Source organism: Catharus ustulatus, chromosome 4 (genome assembly GCF_009819885.2).
Source record: "Catharus ustulatus isolate bCatUst1 chromosome 4, bCatUst1.pri.v2, whole genome shotgun sequence".
Taxonomy (NCBI): Eukaryota; Metazoa; Chordata; class Aves; order Passeriformes; family Turdidae; genus Catharus; species Catharus ustulatus.
In genome coordinates this window covers 27229589-27250102 of record NC_046224.1, presented here as the reverse complement: position 1 = coordinate 27250102, position 20514 = coordinate 27229589, and the positions used below count along the sequence as shown (strand labels likewise).

The following is a 20514-nucleotide window of genomic DNA, read 5'->3' as shown; positions in this document are numbered from 1 at the left end:
TTTTTTTGTAAATTACTGGGAAATAGTGTTTTAAGTGATGCATGCTTTTAAGATACATTCTGAGAAGTGTATCTCATTTCAAATGCACTGGATTTGAAAAAGAAACAAAGAAAAGAAAAAGGGATCATCTGATCAACTGCCTCATTATTATTCTCTTTTCCTGATCACCTCTGCCCTGGTATGCAGAAATTGGCTGATTTATTTAAATCCCAGTAACTCCCACAGCATATGGTTCATAAAGTAGCATTTACAGTGTGCATTGTAGCACTTCACTGCTACTAGAAAGACTTGAAAGTAATATGGTTTGATGCTGTTCCAAAAGGAAAAATAGAGTAAAACCATCTCTAATATTAAGTCAAGTACTGTAAGAGCAGCTTTTGGAGAGGGATGGTATTTTCTGAAAGACAGCTGACACAAAAAAACCTCCTCCAAAAACCAATAAAAAAGTAACACAACCAACCTTTAAAAAAATTCCCTAGCCAAAAAAAAAACCATCCTCAAAAAGTAGTTCTTCAACACTGCCTTTTTTCCCACAGCCTTGTGGAGCCCCCAACCCCGTCTGCCGAAAATGAAAGAGAGAGGGGTGGGATTAATGTGTAATTAAAGGGAATTTGGAAGGCTGAGATGTTGCGGAATGTTAGATCAGTAGCTGGAACAGCATGTGGTGTTCTTTAGGCAGGCTTCATTGAATCCATACAAAAAAAGAAAGAAGGGCTGCTTGCCTGTCTGCTCATTTATCAAACAGCTAGGCTGAACTTTCACAGCTCCACAAAAGTGTTTTACTGTTTGCTGAAGTTTTGCTCCAGAAATTAAAGCTGAACAACTTAGCGACTCTGAGTCTTGCTGCATTTTTGACATCAGCCACCTTATGCAAAGCTCTTGGAAACCAGCACAGGTCAATTTTTACATGGCACTAAGGGAAGGTGGTTGTACCTTTGCTAAAACCTCCCAAAAGTGCTGAAGAAATGCTCGAATATGTGACATTGTAATATCTTTATTTATATAGCACCTTTTGATCTAAATACATGTTCCAAAGCTTTCAGTCATCAATCAGGATTAAATATTTATCATGGTGGCAAAATGGCTAATGGAGAAAAAAATCTATATTATGTAATCGACTTTAATCAATTTTAATGGACTTTGTTCCTAGTTGAACAGTTATATTACATCTTGCAGGCTTGTTTTCCTTTAGTATTAGTTGGTGTTACACCCCAAAGAGGAAGCATTTAGCATTTTATATAAGAAAAACACAATTAAAATTGATTACAAATTTTAAAAGGAAGTAACTCCTTCACAAATAAATCTTCAAGGCTTACTGCAGGCTTTTTGAATGACTGTTTTCGCAGAAAACTTTTCCTCCTACTGCAGACCCCAGTGAGAATCTGGTTCAATCCTTTGAGGTGCTGAGCATCTCCTTTCCAGCAACAACAACAAAGCTTTTTCATCAGGATTAGCCTGGTTGACAGAGGCTCTGATGACTTAAGGCACAATCTACATTCATTGATTTATTTCCTTAAATGCAACTGGCACTGAAGAAGTTTTAGGTTGTAGTAGCAGTGTTCTGTTAATGTCTGCTGACACACTAAAGTTTGCATTCTTGATGACATCCCACTGTTTCGGAGATCTACTTGTTTTCCATAGAGGATAAATTGATTATGAGGTATCTTTACAAATGTCATGATGAGTTTTCCATGGTAGAAATGATGCCCCTGTCAAATACCAAAATCTTTTCAGAGAATCATGTTTTAGAATAAGAAGTGTTTAGTGGCTGATTTGTGAAGTTCTGTAGAGAACTTTATTGATCCTGCAAAGTGATATAAGCAGCCAGGTCAATTCTAATTACAGCGCTTCTTAGTTTAGAGGCAGAACTGATCATAGATTTTTAAGGAAATATGTTCTATTCCAGTAACTTCTGAAAGTATTTAAATTAATGATAGTTAATGAAATTATAGTGACGTTTATAGTCTCTCTCCCTCTTTCAGAAATGGAAAAAAAATCAAGAACTTTACTTCTGATTTCTCCTACCACATATTTTGTAGACATTACAGTACAGTTTTTCTGATTTTTTGTCTTAAAATTTCATATTAAGTTAAGCATTAATGTGTGTTTCCATTTGTCTTAACATCAGTTTCATTTATTTGCAGATAATAAGACAACAGTTTCCACAACTAACGACAAGAAGACTTGGAACCAGAGGCCAATCAAAGTAAGCAGTGTATTATTGTCACCTCTCAGAGGGCCTCACCTGGCTCTGGCTTTACTGGATGGGGAATGAGAACAGGGAATAATTTGTGCAGCTGGGGACTTAAAAACAACTTTCATAGAGGTTCTGTTGTAGTCTTTACATTGTCTTATAGATCCAACGGTGATCCTGCAAAGGTGGTCTAATGGAGCCCTTTAAGTGATTTGATTAGCAGTACTTTCCATACTGTTTTTCATCTCAACTCACTTTACACAAAATAAAGGACATTCACACTCATGAGTAATGGAGCCACTGTTGGAGGCTGGGAAGTAACAACTGGTTAGCATCATGTTTCAGGCTAGAGAACAAGTGTCAGAATACCCTTTAGAATTTAAGTAGGAGCATACATTGACCTAAACTGAAATTCTCCACAAATCTGTATTTACCCACAGTTTTTCCCATGTAATGAAGTTCCAACATACCTTTAGGTGATTAAAGAAGTAACTCATTACCTTGCCCAAAAGATAGTATTTTCTGAAAACAGTTTGTACCAATTCCAGATTGAGAAACTGATTCAGAATTAAAAATGCACTTCCTGGGGTATTTGACTTTTTCCACTTGTTGATAAGATGTGATTCTACCAATTTATGTAGAGGTTACAGTGATGTTTTTACACTTTTTTCTGATATGGACTCCAAGAAATTTTTCTAGGGGAGCCACAGATTTGCTGTGCTCTTCTAATAAGCGGTCCATGCCAAACAGTACTTCTTTGATGGGACAAAATGTTCTTCCCCCCACCTTCATATTTTCTTAGTTTTTATAACTAAGAAGAGCAGACATATTTAAGCAGATAATTGAAGGTTTGATTTTGGGAATGGTGCCAAATACAAATTCAGAGTTGCCATAACATCACTCATCAAAGCCACCAGAAATCTCTCAGGTGGAAATTCTTAGCTAGTCATTCAAGGAAAGCATGATAGGACCATAATCAGAGAGTCAGGATTTAGTACTGAATATAAGTTTTGTGGAGGTTCATAAAGACACAAAGCGTGTACAAGTTGCTTTGTGAGTGCCCCCTATTGGCCATCAAATCATCCTGGCACCAGCTACAACTTCTGTTACAGTAATTTCACGATTATAAGCCGCACCAATTATAAGCCGCACTTCTGGGTATCAGCAACTTTTCGTTCTTTGTCCATACATAAGCTACACCTGATTATAAGCCGCAAGTTACAATGCAGAGTGTGATAAAAGGTATCTATTCTATCACCATCTGTTGAGGGTGGGGGCAGTGATCCTTATCTCTGCGGCAGATACTCTGCTAATGGGCCATCCATTGAAACCAGGCAGGGCATTGTTCTTTATCTTTTCACAACCCATCCTTCCTCCAGCGAGTCATTTTCTGCTAATGGCCCATTGAGTCCCACTGTGTGACTGATAAAATTACTGCATCCCATTGGGAGATGCTCCAGCCATGGGGAAGAGCCCAACATTTCTTACCAAAATAAAAACAGAGGTTTTGGGACACTAAGGGAGCCCCTTTCTCCACTGGACTCCAGAGGAAAACCGGATTTCTCCACATCACCACTGGACCTCCGGAGGGGGGAGCACTGCTTCAACTGAATCACATCTGTCACTGCAGGAGGACTGCAGCCACCATTTAATCAAACTGCTACCAACACCCTACCTGACAGGGTGTCAGGTTGTACTCTGACTTTGTCAGGGTTTGGAGATTGTTTCTTTGTAGTACTGTATTTCTATTTTAATTTCCCTAGTAAAGAACTGTTATTCCTAATTCCCATATTTTTGCCTGAAAGCCCCTTGATTTCACAATTATAATAATTTGGAGGGAGGGGGTTTACATTCTCCATTTCAAAGAGAAGCTCCTGCCTTTCTCAGCAGACACCTGTCCTCCAAACTAAAACAGCAACTTTGTGTTCTTTGTCCATGTATAAGCCACACCTGATTATAAGCTGCACTTTGGGCTCAGACCAAAATTTTAGTCAAAATGGTGCGGCTTATAATCGTGAAATTACTCTTGTCATTCCATTTAACAAGAGGAGGGAGCACAGCTTTATTTCCAAACCAAAGCTCCTCCCACAGCTCCGGGAGTCTCTCAAAGGGCAAAATGCTCTTGATCTGCTGACAAGGGGTGTCTTGCACCTCCAAAACCTGTTCTCTTTACTCTCACTGACACTTAATATTTCTTGCACAATTTCTGCCTAATCTGCCTGCCTATCAGAGCAGCTTTCAGGTCACATACTTCTTTCATGCCACTTGTGCAGTGGTTCTGCTCCCTATCTAGCAAATTAGGGGATTCTGTCATACATACAGAGACTACCTGCATGCTATACTTTAAGATAAATACTCTCCTTGATAGATCCAGCATAGCTGTAACTGAGCCCTGGTTTTGTTTACAGAAACATCTGACTGCATTCCAGTTAAGTGTTACGTGAAGAAATTACTTTAGGCATTAACACTTCAGTTCTTTTATCACCAACTGTGCTGACCGATTGCTGCCAGTATTATTTTTGTTCCACTTCCCGGCTACTGCCAAAGGAAATTCAGCCGTAGAAGTGGTTAAGATTATCTGACTTCACACTGTTCTGCCTTCAGTCTTTTTATAGCATGGCTGCCTTGTAACATTACAAAGTTCAGAGCTACAATGGTGCAGTACTCTTGCTCATCAGTTGTGAGCTTTCTGTTTTGCAGCTGGTTTATTGATGTGAGCATGCAGCTGTTCTCTGTTGCACTGAGCTTAAAAACAGTTCCACCACAGGTGATCCATGAGAAGGCTGCTGAACATAAAAGCTAATTTCTTTCTGTACTGTAGTCTGAAACTCTTCAATTTGGTACACAAGATGTGGGAGAAACCAGTGGAAGCTACATGGTGTGAAGGGAATTTTGCTTCTTTCTTTAGAAGAGTGCTGTATATAATGGATCGATGAGGGTAAAAAGCATTTCATTTTAACACAAAAACGATTTTCTTGTCTGCATGTTATTTTTCTACATATCACACAAGCCCTGTTTATTGAACTAAGTTGATTTTTTTTTTTCTGATAGAAATACAAAAAAGTAATTGGAAGAGAATCTGTGTAAATTACTCTAGTGAGTTTTTGCCCTTTGGGTTAGTAAAATTACTGAAACAGGAAGCTATGTAGAAAAATTTTGGAGTTAATTTTGCTACTGCTGCCTATATGACTTTGAAGCTCCATGGAAACCTCTTTTATGCAGTTTACTACCAAGTGAAATATACCAGGAATTAAATGCTGCACAGTGAAATTCTACTACATTTTCCAGGCTTGCTTTTTTTTTTTATTTTTCATCACAGATTTAAGACAAAACTTGATACAAGACTGACCCCTGTTTAAATTATACAAGCCTTTTAGTCCTACTTGCTCTAACTTTTTACCCTCTTCCCACCCTTTCCTGAGCAATTTTTGCTGCTTCTTCCCCACAGCATGTCCTTTTAGGTTCCCCTACCCCAGATGTAGCACACAGGCCATGTGTGAGTTTTATGGCTCTTATGTGCAGTGCTTGCCTGGCAACTGCCAGGGACCAAACTGGACACTTAAACCAAGAGCTGGACATGTTACCATTCAAGCTAAAAAAAAAAGCACAAACTTCTACAGCTGTTGTAACCACTTGCCATTAGTTATCCGTAACAGGTTAGGAACAGTCTCAAGCTTGGTTTCTTACGTAGAATGCATGTTTTGAGCTAAAATCTGATGGGAAAATTTGGAGCCAATACTGTTACTTTCTCAGGTATTGAAGCTAGGAAATTCCATTCATACCATGTCAGTGTAATGTTTTAAGATATGTCACTTGGATCATTCAATGTTCAGTTCAAGATAGTTTTTATTTTTAATGGAAAATAGAGAATGTCCTCAGTGGGTATGGTCAGGAACCATGTACCAAATTTGCTGCAACACCCCAGGCCTCCTATCAGCCCATATCTGCTGATTGAAAAGTTTGGGCTTCCAGCTCTTTGCCACTGTTTTCTGCAGGGGATTATGTAATGCATTGATCCATGGATCCTCACTGAATGACTGTGAGGGAAAGAAAGGAAAAGTCACCAGTTAGTTTAAACTACCATCACTTACATGCTACTCTATAATTAATTTCATTGATGACCTTTGTAGAGCTGCCTCAGGTGATTTTGTGTCTATTTGAATGAACCGATACGGTGGCAGCACTCTGAAATATAGCTGACTGAAGAATCAAAGAAACTCTTTTTATTTTTCCAGAGATGGAAACTTCTTGTGCCATCATAATGGGATCCAGAAGACAGTCTCATGAGAATCTGACAGGCTTTTTATAGGCTATAAGGAGAGAAGTGGAGGATCATTGCAAAGTCTAGGATTTGGCTGAAGCAAAAGTATACCAGCAATGCAATCTTGTGATGCCTTTTGTAATCATTACTAATTTAGCTGATGGGTTGGGTGCCTGCAGCTGAAAAATTGAAATAAAAGTTAGGAAATTACAGAAGGAGTAAGATAAAAATCTCTGCTGCTTTGATGCAAGAGTTTTACCTGATAACCAGTGCTTCCACCAGCCCTTCTAATAAAGCTGAGTGGTAGCACAAACTTGTGCCATAAGCCCCCTGATCTGTTTCTATAGCACAGCCACACTGTAATTCCAGTGTGGCCTCACAGAGTCAGTGCCGTGTCCTATCCCTGGCTGATCAAAGCAGCCCAGTGCTGATGCTAGGGTATGCAGCAAATAACTGGAACTGTACATTTCCTGCCTTGCATTGCTTTTCAGCACAAGCCTTTTCCACTCATCTTTTTGTTGAAGTGTTTTCAATTTTTCAAACATTTCTGATCAATTCATTTGCAATAAAGACTTGTGCTTTTCAGGGACCAAACCAGCCCTCAACAGCCTGAGAATCAGGGAGCTGAAATAACAACAGAAGGGCCAGTCCAGAGGGTGTGTACCTCTGCTTATTGCTCAACTAAAGGAGCAGCTGCACAGCAGAGCTCTGCCAACAAGTAGCTTTAGGTTGTTGTGTTTTTTACTAAAAAGTTTAAAAATGGAAGTACATACTTTTCCTGCCCTGCAACAGAGTCACCTTACTTTTACCCCAAGGAATGCAATTTGGAAGCTCAATATATAAACACAGTATTCTGCTGCTGAATCAATGCTTGTTAAAAATGTATAAACTATTGCTCAGTCTATTTTGCTGTAGAAATAATTTGCATTATCAGTTTCTGTTGCCTCCATATATTTTTCTTTAATTTTAAACAATCTGCTTTATAAAATATGCATCTCTATGTATCAGGTACCATTATTACGGAATTGCAGTGAAAGAAAACTCCCAGTATTATGATGTGATGTATTCTAAAAAAGGAGCAGCCTGGGTCAATGAAACAGGAAAAAAAGAAGTAACCAAACAGACAGTGGCGTATTCACCACGATCCAAACTGGGAACATTGCTGCCAGAGTTTCCAAATGTCAAAGATCTAAATCTGCCAGCCAGTCTGCCAGAAGAGAAGGTAACACTTTGGAAATCTTTTCTCAGCTTGTCTTGGTTTCTTTTTTTTCCCCTGCTCTGGATGAAAGCTTTGTCTAATATATAAAGACTTTAAACTAAAGTAACTTTAATAATGCTTTGACTTGATTTATGGGGGGCTGAATTACTTCATCTAATAGGAAGAAATATCTTCCCTTGAAAAGGGCAGCTGACACTATCAGCTGTACAATATTTCTAATACCTGTGCATATTTTTTAAGAAGTTATGTTACATACAGCAGGACAACTTCTGAAATCATATGATGTTTGAGGGCAACTTTTAAAATATGTTACAGCCCTTTAATCTGTGAACACACTTGATGGCAAACTGACAAATAGTTCTAATTCTTTCTTGAGCAAAGAGGGACTTAGTGCATTTCTTATTCTTCTAGAGTAGAAATTCAGAGAATCCCATCTGCACATATGACAAAAATGCTCTGGCTCCTCTTGGCTGAGCTTGCTAGGTTTCTGGTTCTATTCACATGTGTAGTATCAATGTGAAGTGGACAAAAGAATAGGGTTTTTAGTTCTTTATGTCCTAATTAGGGCCACATTCTCGTCTTTGATCTCACTGAGGCTTTTTGCTCCTCTTACATTTGAAGAATCCTATTGACAGAAAAATCCATGAATTCAAAGGGAGAATTTACTTTTGGGAAGAAAACTTATCTTACAGCTAATCTAAATACACTTTAATTGATTTCAGTGTTGTTGCAGTTGTGCACAGATGAGGAAAAAACTTGCTTTTTCTGTGGTCTGTGTTCTGATATTTTAAAAGTGGATTTCTTGAAGCAGAATGATTTTTTGTGTGTCTCCCTCATTCTTTTTCAGGTTTCTACCTTTATTATGATGTATAGGACTCACTGTCAGAGGATACTAGACACTGTAATAAGAGCAAACTTTGACGAGGTATGCTTAGAAACTGCTGTTGCAGTTTAATTATACGTAAGGTATGAATGGATTTGAGACCTTATTTTGTATGTTTATTACAGACTTAGGGGTTTGTGGTGCTTGATGCTTTTCAGGAGCAAGGAACAATTGCTGTACTTGAGTATCTGATATGTGATTGATAGCACTAAATCTCACTTATAACGCTGGGTGAGTTGGAGGAACAAAAGCAATAAGAATGTTTCTGCCCTCTGTTCTCCAGCAGGATTAAGGTAGCAATATCCCCTTACAAGATGTTGGACAATCCAGTTCTTACAATTTGAGAAGTGTGTCCATCACAACTTTTCAAAGCTTTTTGTTGGGGCTGAGCTGTCTGAAGGAATTCCTCTGAGGGCTCCTGAGAGCCAGGGCAGGTGTCACAGCAACAACAGTGGACTCTGCTGGTCTGTTAACAGTGATGCAGAGTGGTGGGGGCATTACAGCCTCCCAGATATCCCAGAGAGCCATAGCTGAAGGCTCGATTTGCTCAGCTGTACTGCGGTGCAGCAAGGAGCACACACACACACTGCTCAGCAGTCAATACCATCTCTTAGAGGTGGGTAAGGCTTGTACCTGCTCATATCTGTCTGAATCTGAGGCGTTTCTGGCAGTGCACGCAGACAGCTCTATAATCAGAGCTGAAGAATAAAATGTTGCTGGAATGCAAGCAGGTTTATATTACATGGGAAGATGGCTTCTTATACTAATAACAAATCTGGCTATAGAGATACTGAGGACCTGATTCAAATATGATATTCAGATCCTGGAAAAAAAAGTCAAAGGAAATGTCTTTTGACTGTGTTTTCTGAACAATTGAAAAAAATTCCTTGCTTTTCTTCTTCTTGCTGTTTAATTCTCACGCTCTTCTGGTTTAAAGCTGGTTTTGCACTATTGTACTGAGTCTAGAAGTTTCCATATGAGAAAAGTATGTGACGCCTTCAGGAAATTTAGCTGGGCGAGTCTCGGAATAGTTTCTTAAGAGCAAGATGCTATATTTTATTAGGTTTATCAGGATCTATGGTAGGGAAGGGGCTGAGCAACAACATATAAATGGCAAATACTTTTTGCTACACGTGGTGTGGTTGCTTACTTCACTACGGATTGCATGGAGAAAGTTATCATTCATGAGTACTGGTGTTCTGACCCCTGTGGAACTGATCATATAATTCTCTGAATAATACCATTATTTCCCCCATTAAAATTTTCAGAGGTATATTTTGCTGCGTCTGAAATCTCTCCCTTATTTTTAGTTTTTTTTACATTTCACCACTTTTTCTCTGCTTTCCTTCATAGTGGAGGAAAGGTAAAATCCAAAAGTGTAGTGTTTCTTTCCAAAGCAAAGACAAAAAATAGTATATTGACCCTTGTAAGCCATTTGCTATCCTACTCGCCCTCCCTCCCTCTCTCCCTCCACCAAGGCCTAGATTACATGTCTTTGTACAGAGGGACGGAGTGCAAAGAGACAGAAAAAGGCTTGACATGTGGAAGCCAAAGAGTTAAACTCATCAGCCACTGATGGAAGGTAAAAATACAGTGATTCCCATGGGTCTCTCTACTGCAGTGACACAAAGACTTCTGTCACCAACCCCAAGTGTCTCCTCACCCTTTGGTTGATTATCCCATTGTGTGCTGCGTTACAGCACAAGCCTGTCTAGTTAAGCACATGCCTTGCCTGTATTGTACCCCATAACACCAGCTCTGAGGCTAAAACAAACGCTGTGTAAGCAGGCTTATTTACAGAGAATGGTATTTGTGGCCTTTGATTATTTTAACATTTCAGCTGCTTCTTGTGATTGCAGGTTCAAAGTTTTCTTCTGCACTTTTGGCAAGGGATGCCTCCTCATATGCTGCCAGTACTGGGTTCTTCAACTGTAGTGAATATAGTGGGAGTTTGTGACTCAATTCTGTACAAGGCAATTTCTGGGGTTTTGATGCCAACAGTACTACAAGCCTTACCTGACAGGTAACTGACCCCTTCTAGCTCAGCTGTCTTTGTTGTATTTCCTTTCTTCAGGAATGATACCAGTTCTTGGAGAGCTTGCTTGCTGCCGCCCTTTTTCTCACTGTAAATCTGAGTGTCATTTGAAAGGAATTGAAGAGCTCACATGTTCCTGAAAAGATGTTCAAATTTTAACAAGACCTGTATTATGAAAAACTTGCAGAGTTGGGGGGTTTTATGTGTTGAAGGATACCACCTTCTTCTTGGTTTCTTAATGTTCAGCTAAACCCAAATTAAATTCACTTTTCCAATTCATGTGGTGTTCGTTCATCTGAATCCAAGAATTCTTGTTCATGGGTGTGAAGCAGGACAGAGATCAACAATCCACAGCAAAAAGTGTAATCACTGAGTACAGTCAACAATTTTTCCTCTCTGGTTTTACTTGTATGTGCATCAGGAAGCCATCTTTTTCTAAATAGTCTTGTACACCTTTCATATCATTTGACTGATGTGTTCTTGATATTGAGTAATTCATTAAGAATGTTGCTCTAGGAGTTTTTTATTGCTACTGTGTGTTTAGCCCTTAAGATTTTAAAGTGTCTCTAATCAAGGAAAATGTTTTCACCATATTGTTCTGCTCTCCTACATGTATTTCATGACTGCTAAAGTGAAAGTATGTTACACAAGAAATCTGCTGTGAGCATGGGCTCATCTTGATAAGACATGTACATTTTTACAGGCTTTGCCTCTCACCCCCCGCCCCCCCACCAAATCTATTTCATTGGAAGGATTAAACAGAACAGCAGTCCTTTTCTCAAGCTGCTTAGTTCTTTCATAGCAAATAAGGAGAGACTTGAGTGTGAATATAGACTTTTGTAATGCATATAAAGGGCCAGATTGTGGCTATTAAGCCATAGCCTGCACTGGAGGGGGTGAAGAAGGGTCTCATTGCAATGGAAGCTCCTGAAGGAAATCTTGCTGACTCAGCCAGAATCCTCTGAGATACTTCCTGGGAACAAATTCTGGCTATCCAGAAAAGGCACATTTTAGTGAGCACAGCAGTCTTCATCCATCCCCTGTTCTCTTTGGGTGGTTTTGTGGAGCAGAGCAGGTGTGTTTATTTTACCACCTCTGCTGTCCATGCAATGTGCTAGGAGTACAAGCAGAAAAAGCTTCTTGGTTAAAAGAGGCAAGTTCGTTGTATCTTTTCTCTCTCATTTGTGCATTTCTAGCATTGCTACAGGCAGTGCAGCTTTGTCTGTCATAACGAACTCTTAGGATCCTCTTCACAACATTCCACAGCTGTTCCTGGGAACTGTCATTTTTCACTGAGGATTCCAACGAGAAGGGCAGAATGAGCTGCCTACCGGGTTTAACAGGAAATTATGGAACCATCAGGAAAGGGTAGCAAGAAGAAAGAGAGAAACTTCACTTGTCTGGGAAAGTTCCAGTCCTGTGCAGGGCTAAGCAGGCAGGTTCTGCTCCACCTCCAGCTCCTCCACCTGTGTGGGCTTGGCCTGAAAATTTCTCCCCACCATCATCACCACTCACTAACTAGCTCTAGCCTGCAGCAGAGTTGGTTATTTCTCCACTTGAATATCCCCTTGTACATCTGTATAAATGTGGGCACAAGCGAGCTGAAATGCAAAGCTTGATTTATTGTCTTCTTTAAACAGTTGTGAATCCATAGTTGCAGAGATTAGGAATGATTTTATTTAAAGTAAAAATACCATTTGTAAGTATCAAAGCAGTGCCTTATAGAGATGTGAGGTTTTGAACATGGTGATAAATTTTGCATTCCTTGCAAGAGTTGTCAGAAGTTTCAGAAGTTTTTCTTCATGCCTACAAACAAAAATATGTTAGCAACTCTGCATAACTCTGTAAATAAATGACACGCTCTTGACACGTTCACAGCTTTTATTGTACAAAGCACAGAGTAAACGATTTGATGTTGTCATTCCTTTTCTCAGTTTGACCCAGGTGATCCGAAAGTTTGCAAAGCAACTGGATGAGTGGCTGAAAGTAGCTCTCCACGATTTACCAGAAAACCTACGAAATATCAAATTTGAGTGTACGTATTGCCCAATCTCTCCTGTTAAACTGGGATGGACAATGTTTATTGATTACAAATTAATTGAAAGACTAGTATTTTTTTAGGAATTAAAACCTGTCATCTTTATAAATCTTGCATTCACTTAGAATCTCCACTTGTTCATGAGAACCAATCTCAGTGAAATGAGGCATTGCTCAAAATGAGAATTTCTTTTCTTTTCTTGTGGATTCTGATAAGAAATTAATTTTGTTGATAGTAAGCAAACATTAAGCATGATAATAGGCAAAGAAAATTATTAAACAAACCTTTAGGCTAGCAGAATCTGAATACAGCTTGAGGCCCTTGCTCAAAAAAGTGCCAGAGTTAGAAATGAAGGAGATCAAATTACCCTGTCACCACAGGAAAGGGCACTAGTCCTTTTCAAACGTGCTTTGTAGATGCCTGCAGTGCACATCACCTATTGATAAAGCCTGCTTTATTTCACAGCTCTCAATTCTTTGCCTTTCATGAGCACTAAATTCCACACCACAAAGTTAAAGGGGAAAAAAAAACTAATTTAGGAGAAGGATTAACTATTTTGATCAGCGTGGAAAATTAGGTGTATATGTTACTGAGAACCGTCAGGATAGAAGTTGGAACAATTAATTTTAGGGTGGTTTGAATTGTTTACTAATTTATTTTAAAAATTAAACTAAGTTTGAACTGAAAATATGCTTTACCACATCTTTTTCCAGTTCAAAAATATCGAGAATCTTCAACAGCAAAATCTTTACCAATCTTACAGGCAGACAGAAAGAGATGGACAGTGCACTCTCTCAATCTATATTTTTTAACTGCCTTTATGCACAGTATGGAGAGAAAGCTCACTCTGTGACCACATCTAACATCTCTTTGGATAGATCTGCAAATCTGGTCCTTTTGATACATGGAAAATATTGTGTGCACCCTGCCTCTTACATGAGCCTTTGTTGCTTCTGCAACTGATTCCTCCTCATCATAATTTGTGATAGGGTACATAGCCAGTGGAGGTACTGACAGGAGGAGCTGCAAGCTTTGGTCATTTTTGCAGTTCCCAAGTCACTGATTTCAGACAAAAAAAATGCACAATACAACATTCTTAAAGCTCATTTTCCAATGAGAGGAAATACTTTAATTCAGGGTCCATATCACTTGAAAAGGGCTAAACTGGGACCAGAGGACTGGCAAGTACCTGCTGGACCATTTCAGCCCATAATGCATTAGTATGTCATGCAATTGCTTTCAGGAACTTTGATCAAATTCTACCTGAAACGGGATCAGAGTTTAGCCCCTACCAGTCCAGTCAAATGACTCCTCCAAAACTTGATTGCATGAAGATTTAGCAACCTTTTCTCATTTCCACACATAATATAGCTATTGTTGTTTTATGTGCACTTATTCTTGCACCAACATTTTTCTTTCTATTAAATAGTTCTTTCTGTTCCCAGTTCCTTTGTGTGGCAAGAGAAAATTTGTTATGCTGAACAAGCAAAGCTTTTCCATTGTCCTCTGTTTCTCTTGTCATCTCATTATTCAAAGCATCTATAAATAATTGCTTGTAATACACCTCCGTAAAATTGATTGAGTATCCAGATTTAAGGGTTTAGGTCAAGGTTTAAATTAAGTTAAAACTGGGCTTGTTGAGTGCATTTTATGTAGCCACAATTTTGTACACGAAACTGGATAAATTTTTTGTTGTTGTTTAATACTTTCTGAAGTAATTATCCTTATTTAGCACAGTATGCAAATATGTATCTCCTCTTTCCTGCAGTGTCCAGAAGATTCTCACAAATACTACGGCGACAGACATCTCTAAATCATCTCTGCCAAGTAAATATTTCAGTTACCCAAGTTTGATGGATTTTTACTGACTTTTCAAATTATTTTATTAATTGATCGGTTAGACTTTTTTCAAAGGAGGAGGTACATTAGCAGTTTGTCTTTAATATTTGTTGTGGCCACCTCTACAAAATCAAAAAGTAATCACTGAAAAAAGCTTTTCTAGACAACTGGTAACCCCTGATCATTAAATTCAGCAGGGTATTTCATGAAACAAAATTATTACTTAATCTGAAGAGATGGTTCATTTCCAGGAAATAAGTGAGAGACATTCCATTGATTTCAGAGGAGTTTGTATCAGGGCAGTTGCAAAGCAAGAAAAATTTCTACATGCTCAACAATGCGTTCCAAGTCTAATTGTATATTATAAATCAAATGAAAATTAGTAAAAGGGAAAACAGCTGAACTGGGTTGTAAATAGACATGTTCTTGTTAGCATAGCCAGTGAATATAGAAGCTGCTCCAAAGTATTTGGTTTTCACCAGAAGTACCTGTAAAAAGTCATTAAGCTGAATTCTGTGTAGTGTAAAAAGGGAGAGAATGCACTGAATTTATTAACGTTTCATCCATGTATTGGAGTCGATAGTTTTTTTGCCCTGTCAGCTGAAAGCTCCACTTTTGGAAGGTGTATCCAAAACCCCAGGTTAACCCTGTAAGGGCTGAAGCCCACAGAAAGAAGCTCTAGGGTTATAAAAAGCACTCCTGCAAGGAATTTGGTAGCTTTCTTCTGTCATTATTTTAGTGGTGGCGACAGAGATACCTGTGCTACCTTTCCCCAAATACCATAGATCATCACTGAACTCTGGAGGTCCATAACCATTCAGAGGAAATCAAGACAATGAAACCACAACCTTCTGCATCAAATCTGCGATCAAATCTCTTAGGTGAAGGACTCTTCAAGTCATCACTCCCTTGGGGAAGCTGATAACCTTGGTGTGTGTTATCATCTCTGCTTAACTTACAGAGATCTGTGTACCTGACCATGGCCTTGTGCCACTGCCTTTACTCTCAGTCCATCCTCCCCATTACCAGCAACAGATCCCTGTCTCAACCAGCCAAGACACGGATGTGATGAGGAGGTCAAGGATCTTTAACCTTTTCATGAGACTGAGGGAGGAATGAGAGTCTTCATAGATTGGGAGAGGGGAGAGTGCAAACCTGAGTGGGGTTTGTTTGGTATTGGTTTGATTTCTCTTGTTGCTTTTTTGTTCTGAACTGAAGCTTGAAATGAAAACCAGCAGAGCTGTTACAGATTGAGGAGTCTAACAATGGCAGCATCAGATTAGTTTTGCTCATTAGGGTTTGTGGTGGTTGCAGTCAAAATAGTTGCAGTTGATTAAAGTAGGCAAAATGACTGAAGAGTTCACTTGTTAGAGGGCCTGTAATATCCATAAGACATCAAGCTGGTGGGTGGGGGTCCATGAGGAGAATCAACTTAGTGAGCCTAGCTAAGGAAGCGTAAAAGGGGATAAAGCCTATTTTTTAACCTAATAAAGCATGAACTAATGAATAGATTGGATTGGATTACAGGCATCAAGAACAGTGATCCACAGTGCAGACATCACGTTTCAAATGCTGGAGGACTGGAGGAATGTGGATCTGAATAGCATTACCAAACAAACCCTCTATACTATGGAGGACTCACGGGAGGAGCACAGAAAGCTCATCATACAATGTAAGAGCAGAATCTCCAATGAAAGCCAGGTGAACTTGGCTTCCTGTTGCAAACAAAGCTCAGAGAAAGTAGTGCTGGCTTTGCAGCCATTGGTTTGCTTGGAGGCTTAAGATAAATATAGAGACATTTACCAAAATGGTAAAGCAAAGCCCTGTCAAGGTCCTATGTTTCAGGACATAGATCTGAGCACCGTTCCTTGATGCATTCCTTTCCAGTACCCAGAACGGCCAATGGCACAAAACTTACACCCAAATTCATGAGGATTTTTTCCATGAACGTGAGCAATCTAAATCTATGGGTTAACCATTGAATGTGTCAAAATCCAATCTTTCCTGCTGTAGAATTGCAGAAGAATTGTCTTTTGAATGGCTTTGACACTTCAGTGGCTGTGTATTTGAGTCCTTTGTAAAACTCCTTTTTACACAGTGTTTTCCTTACTAAGAGCATTTGATGGGATAAACTTTTGCCCTGAACTTTTATGAGTAAGTAGAAGTCCCATGTCAAACAGGCTCATTGGCTAATTTAGCTTCTGTCTAGTATGAAGGGCATGGACTCGAAAGTGACTTTGGATACATTCTCAAATTGGTTTTACAATTACAGATCTTTTGCAAATACAAAATATTCCCTCCTTCATCCAGCAAGCATTGCATAGTTATAAGCTCAGGTATAACTCGAAACACATTGAGTTTTGTTGTTTTGAGACAACAGAGCTTTGTCTTTAACATCCTTCACATAACCTCACTTGCTGTGAACACACCTGTTGTATTGCCATCTCTCTTCTGAGGAGGACCAGCCATCTTTTACCCAGAATCTGCCTGAACAGGGCACAGCCCAGGCAACCACTTGTGGGAGCCCAGCAAGGGTAGGTTTGCTAGTGAGGTAACTCTTTCAGGGAATGGTTGGGAAGACAAGGGGTGACACCTTCACATGTACCCTGGACTTTATGAGGTTGACTTTGGCAGTCATGCCACCATGTTAACACTTGAATTCTTCTCCTTGATTCAGGGATGGGCCTTGCATTCTCCACTAGTTCTGTTTTTCAGGGAGAGGTTCTTGGTATTCTTTCCTCTCTTTCTTAACCCTTTGTTCATTTCATGGCCCTCTTCCCCTTTGAGGATATAGGAACTCGACATGGCAGCAAAGCAGGCAGCATACAGTGAGGCTGCAGTCCAGAAGCTGAGTGAATGCTTCTGTTGTCTGTTATGTTTTCAAGATCTATCCAGCATCCTACCACTGGCCAAAAAAGAGCATTTTAAAAGTTATACTCCTAGTAGCAGCAACATTTTTGGCTGCTATTCAGAACATCCTTAACATTTAATGAAGCTTCTTGTGTATGTGCAATTAGCATAGTAAAACCAAACAGAATTTTCCTGAATGCTGTTGGATTCATGCAAGTTTTTCTACATTTTAGGCCTATGCAGTTAATCAGAAATGGTAAGCTAATAGCTCATGAGATGGGATACCAATGAGGTCTTCAGATACGTATAGAGAATCTTCTAGAACTTAGATTTTTTCCCCCATCTTTGATGTTTTTTCTACTCGATCAAACATTTTTTTCACTGTGCCTTGTATGACTTCTATGGCATTGATTCAAGGCCTGTTTTCATATTCCTGTTACTAATAATCAAATAAGCACAATTTTGGCTCCTATAACTTGAGAAAAAGCCTAGATTTAAAAGCCTATAAACAAACTTAAGAGAAACAGACAAATATCACTGGGTATAAGAGAACCTCTTTCCTATTCTGCTGGACTACTTATCTCTGACATGATTTCTGCTTTATTCCCTCATTCTCAGATCCTTTTGAGGTATTTTAAACAATCACTAAAGGCTAAACATCTGATTTTCTCAAATAGGTCATTGTACGCAGTTGCATTGCTCCAGCAGCAAAGCAGGCAACTGATTTGTTTTTCTGCTCTTGCTCCCCTCTTTGCACAGCATATGAATTGTACTTCATCTGTTGTATCAGGCAGTTTTTGTCCAGCCAAATACTCAGGTAAGGAGACAACATTCAGATTTCTCTGTGATCCTGTTCTGAATAAAGGGAGGTTGCCCATTCAATAAAAGAATGAAAGAAGATAAGGGTGGCCCAAACATCATTTCCCTTCTTCCTCAACTAATGTTTCTAGTAACTCAGCCTTTCCAAGTCTCAGTTAAAAATTTGTAGTCAGATGTTTAGCAAATGCATTCCTGCTCATCCTCCTGATCCAACGGAATCAGGGAGGTTGTTCTTTGCATTATTTTTGGACAGCCTCTCTGTCTCATTTCCCCAGCTATCACCTCTATGATTTGCCTCCTCCACCCCCTTCACTATCTTTACTATGGAGAGAAATTCCTTCCTCCTGTTATTTAGTTGTAAATGAAATTGCTTAGCACATTGAAATCATCCTGTAACACAGCAGGTAGAAAGTATCTTTCTTCTTGACCTACTGGGCCTTTTATCTTAGCTGAGTTGAAGAATAGTTTCTTGAGGTGTCAAAGCACATTGTTCTTTGTCTTCCAGACACTGGTTCTCATATATAAATTAGACTTGAAGTTTTAAGGACTGCAGTTGAATGACTTGCTTTAACTTCTTGTATTAAAATATTAACATGTGTACTTGGAAAAGATATACATGTTGTTTTTTGCAAGTCTTCTTGGTAATAAGTAGAGTATGTCTACACTGATAGAAATTTGTTTTGAAGAAGAAGTTTATGAACATTCTTTGTGTGTGTGTCTGGCATTGCAAATAGATGATTTGCAGCAGTTAAATCATGTTTGTGCAACTAAAGCATTATACAGATGAGTCCCCTATCAACAATACTCATTCACTTGGTGCCTAGAAGATTCTTTATGCATTTCTGAATCAATTTCATGCATGACATTTTTTCATCACCAGGGTCAAGGCCTAGTTTCTCACTCTTCACAGAGAACACCATAAACATTTCACTTCTGGGCACACCAGACAACTTCAATAAAAACATTAATTTTTAAAAATAGGTTCTGATTGGCTCACATTAAAATAACACTCTCAATGATTGCATCACTTTCAATAGAAAAAAAATTAGAGACCCAACAAACTTTTTGGGTCAGCACCAAGAAAGATGTATTTGTTTCAGTTAAGCAATCTGTTATAAAAAAATACAGTAAACTTGTGATTCTTTTGGTAGCCTTTTGTGATTTGTTTTTCTTTTGTTTGACACAGAATCCGGGTTCTAAGGTGGGCTTTTTTTTTTGTTTTGTTTGGCAGTGTACCAGGAGTTTGATCACCTTTTGGAGGAGCAGTCCCCCATTGAGTCGTACATCGAGTGGCTGGATTCCATGGTGGACAGATGTGTTGTAAAGGTTGGTAAGGAGGAGTGAATCACTGATATGCATTATGAGCTCTATTCAGGTAATACATTTTTAGAAAAAGTAAAAATAATTACAAAAAAAAAAAAAAAAGGAGTTGGTAATGAGCAGGACTAAATCTCACTCGTTTTCATGGAGAATAGCTCACATTCAGGATTTTACTTTATTCTGCTCTTGTTTGTTTTATTCCAAAAGATGGTATTAAAAAATGAATGGGGTTGAGGTTTCCAATCAAATCGATATTTCAGGGATATGGAGAGATGAATTCAGGGTCAGAGTCATCCTAATGGTATAGCACAAAGGAAAACATAATCTGATCTTTTAAGATTTTAATGAAAAGGATATTTAAGCTAGCTAGTTCATTTATATACAATCAAATGTAAGGATGAAAGTCTACATTACCATTTAGTCAAGGACACGTTTATATTCCTTTTGAGTTGATATGGAATACCAAGGACTTGTATTTTAATTTAATTATAGCGCATGAAGAAACCTACTAACAAAGCTTTAAAATGCATTTTCAAAATCAATCCAGCATCACCATAATGTGAAATGTGAAAATATATAACTGACTATTTTAACGTCTATTAATTCTTTGTATTAGGATGCTCTGTTAGAATTTCAATTCTTCATTCCCATTGCTAAAGCTCAAAAGTAAAACTGAAACAAAACAAAATGTGCTGCCTCTCTCTGTGCTGCGAGATAGCCATATAGAAATCAGATGATTCTCCAGATTGCTTGAAATGCTTTGATTTGGGGAACTTCTAGTCAGTGCAATGCAATTTGAAATTCAGGCTAGAGCTGTTAATTTTAATGAAGAACTTGACATGAATTTTAATAAATTAATTTTACTGGTTGATAGGGTGAATCTAAGCCTTTAACTCACATATGGCTATAATAAATACAATTTTGAAGAGTTAATGCCTAAAGTGTGCCTTCTGGAAGGTATTTTTCCTAGTACAATGACTAGGTGAATTCACAAAAAAAAGAGAAGGAACAAAAAGCTTTGTATTCAATATTAAACTAATTTGAAATAGTAATATA

General features: G+C 38.6%; 1 protein-coding gene across 4 annotated transcripts in view; it reads left to right on the top strand.

Moving 5' to 3' along the window:
- Positions 1–20514, top strand: part of RFX4 (regulatory factor X4) — an 86400-nt gene that overhangs the window by 41652 nt on the left and 24234 nt on the right. For all 4 annotated transcript variants that reach the window (XM_033057612.2, XM_033057611.1, XM_033057610.2 and 1 more), the window contains 8 exons: positions 2145–2206; positions 7464–7677; positions 8522–8599; positions 10417–10580; positions 12527–12627; positions 14399–14457; positions 15997–16141; positions 19370–19464. In XM_033057612.2, coding sequence (XP_032913503.1) covers positions 2145–2206; positions 7464–7677; positions 8522–8599; positions 10417–10580; positions 12527–12627; positions 14399–14457; positions 15997–16141; positions 19370–19464 — 918 coding nt within the window. The remainder of the gene's footprint in view (positions 1–2144; positions 2207–7463; positions 7678–8521; positions 8600–10416; positions 10581–12526; positions 12628–14398; positions 14458–15996; positions 16142–19369; positions 19465–20514) is intronic.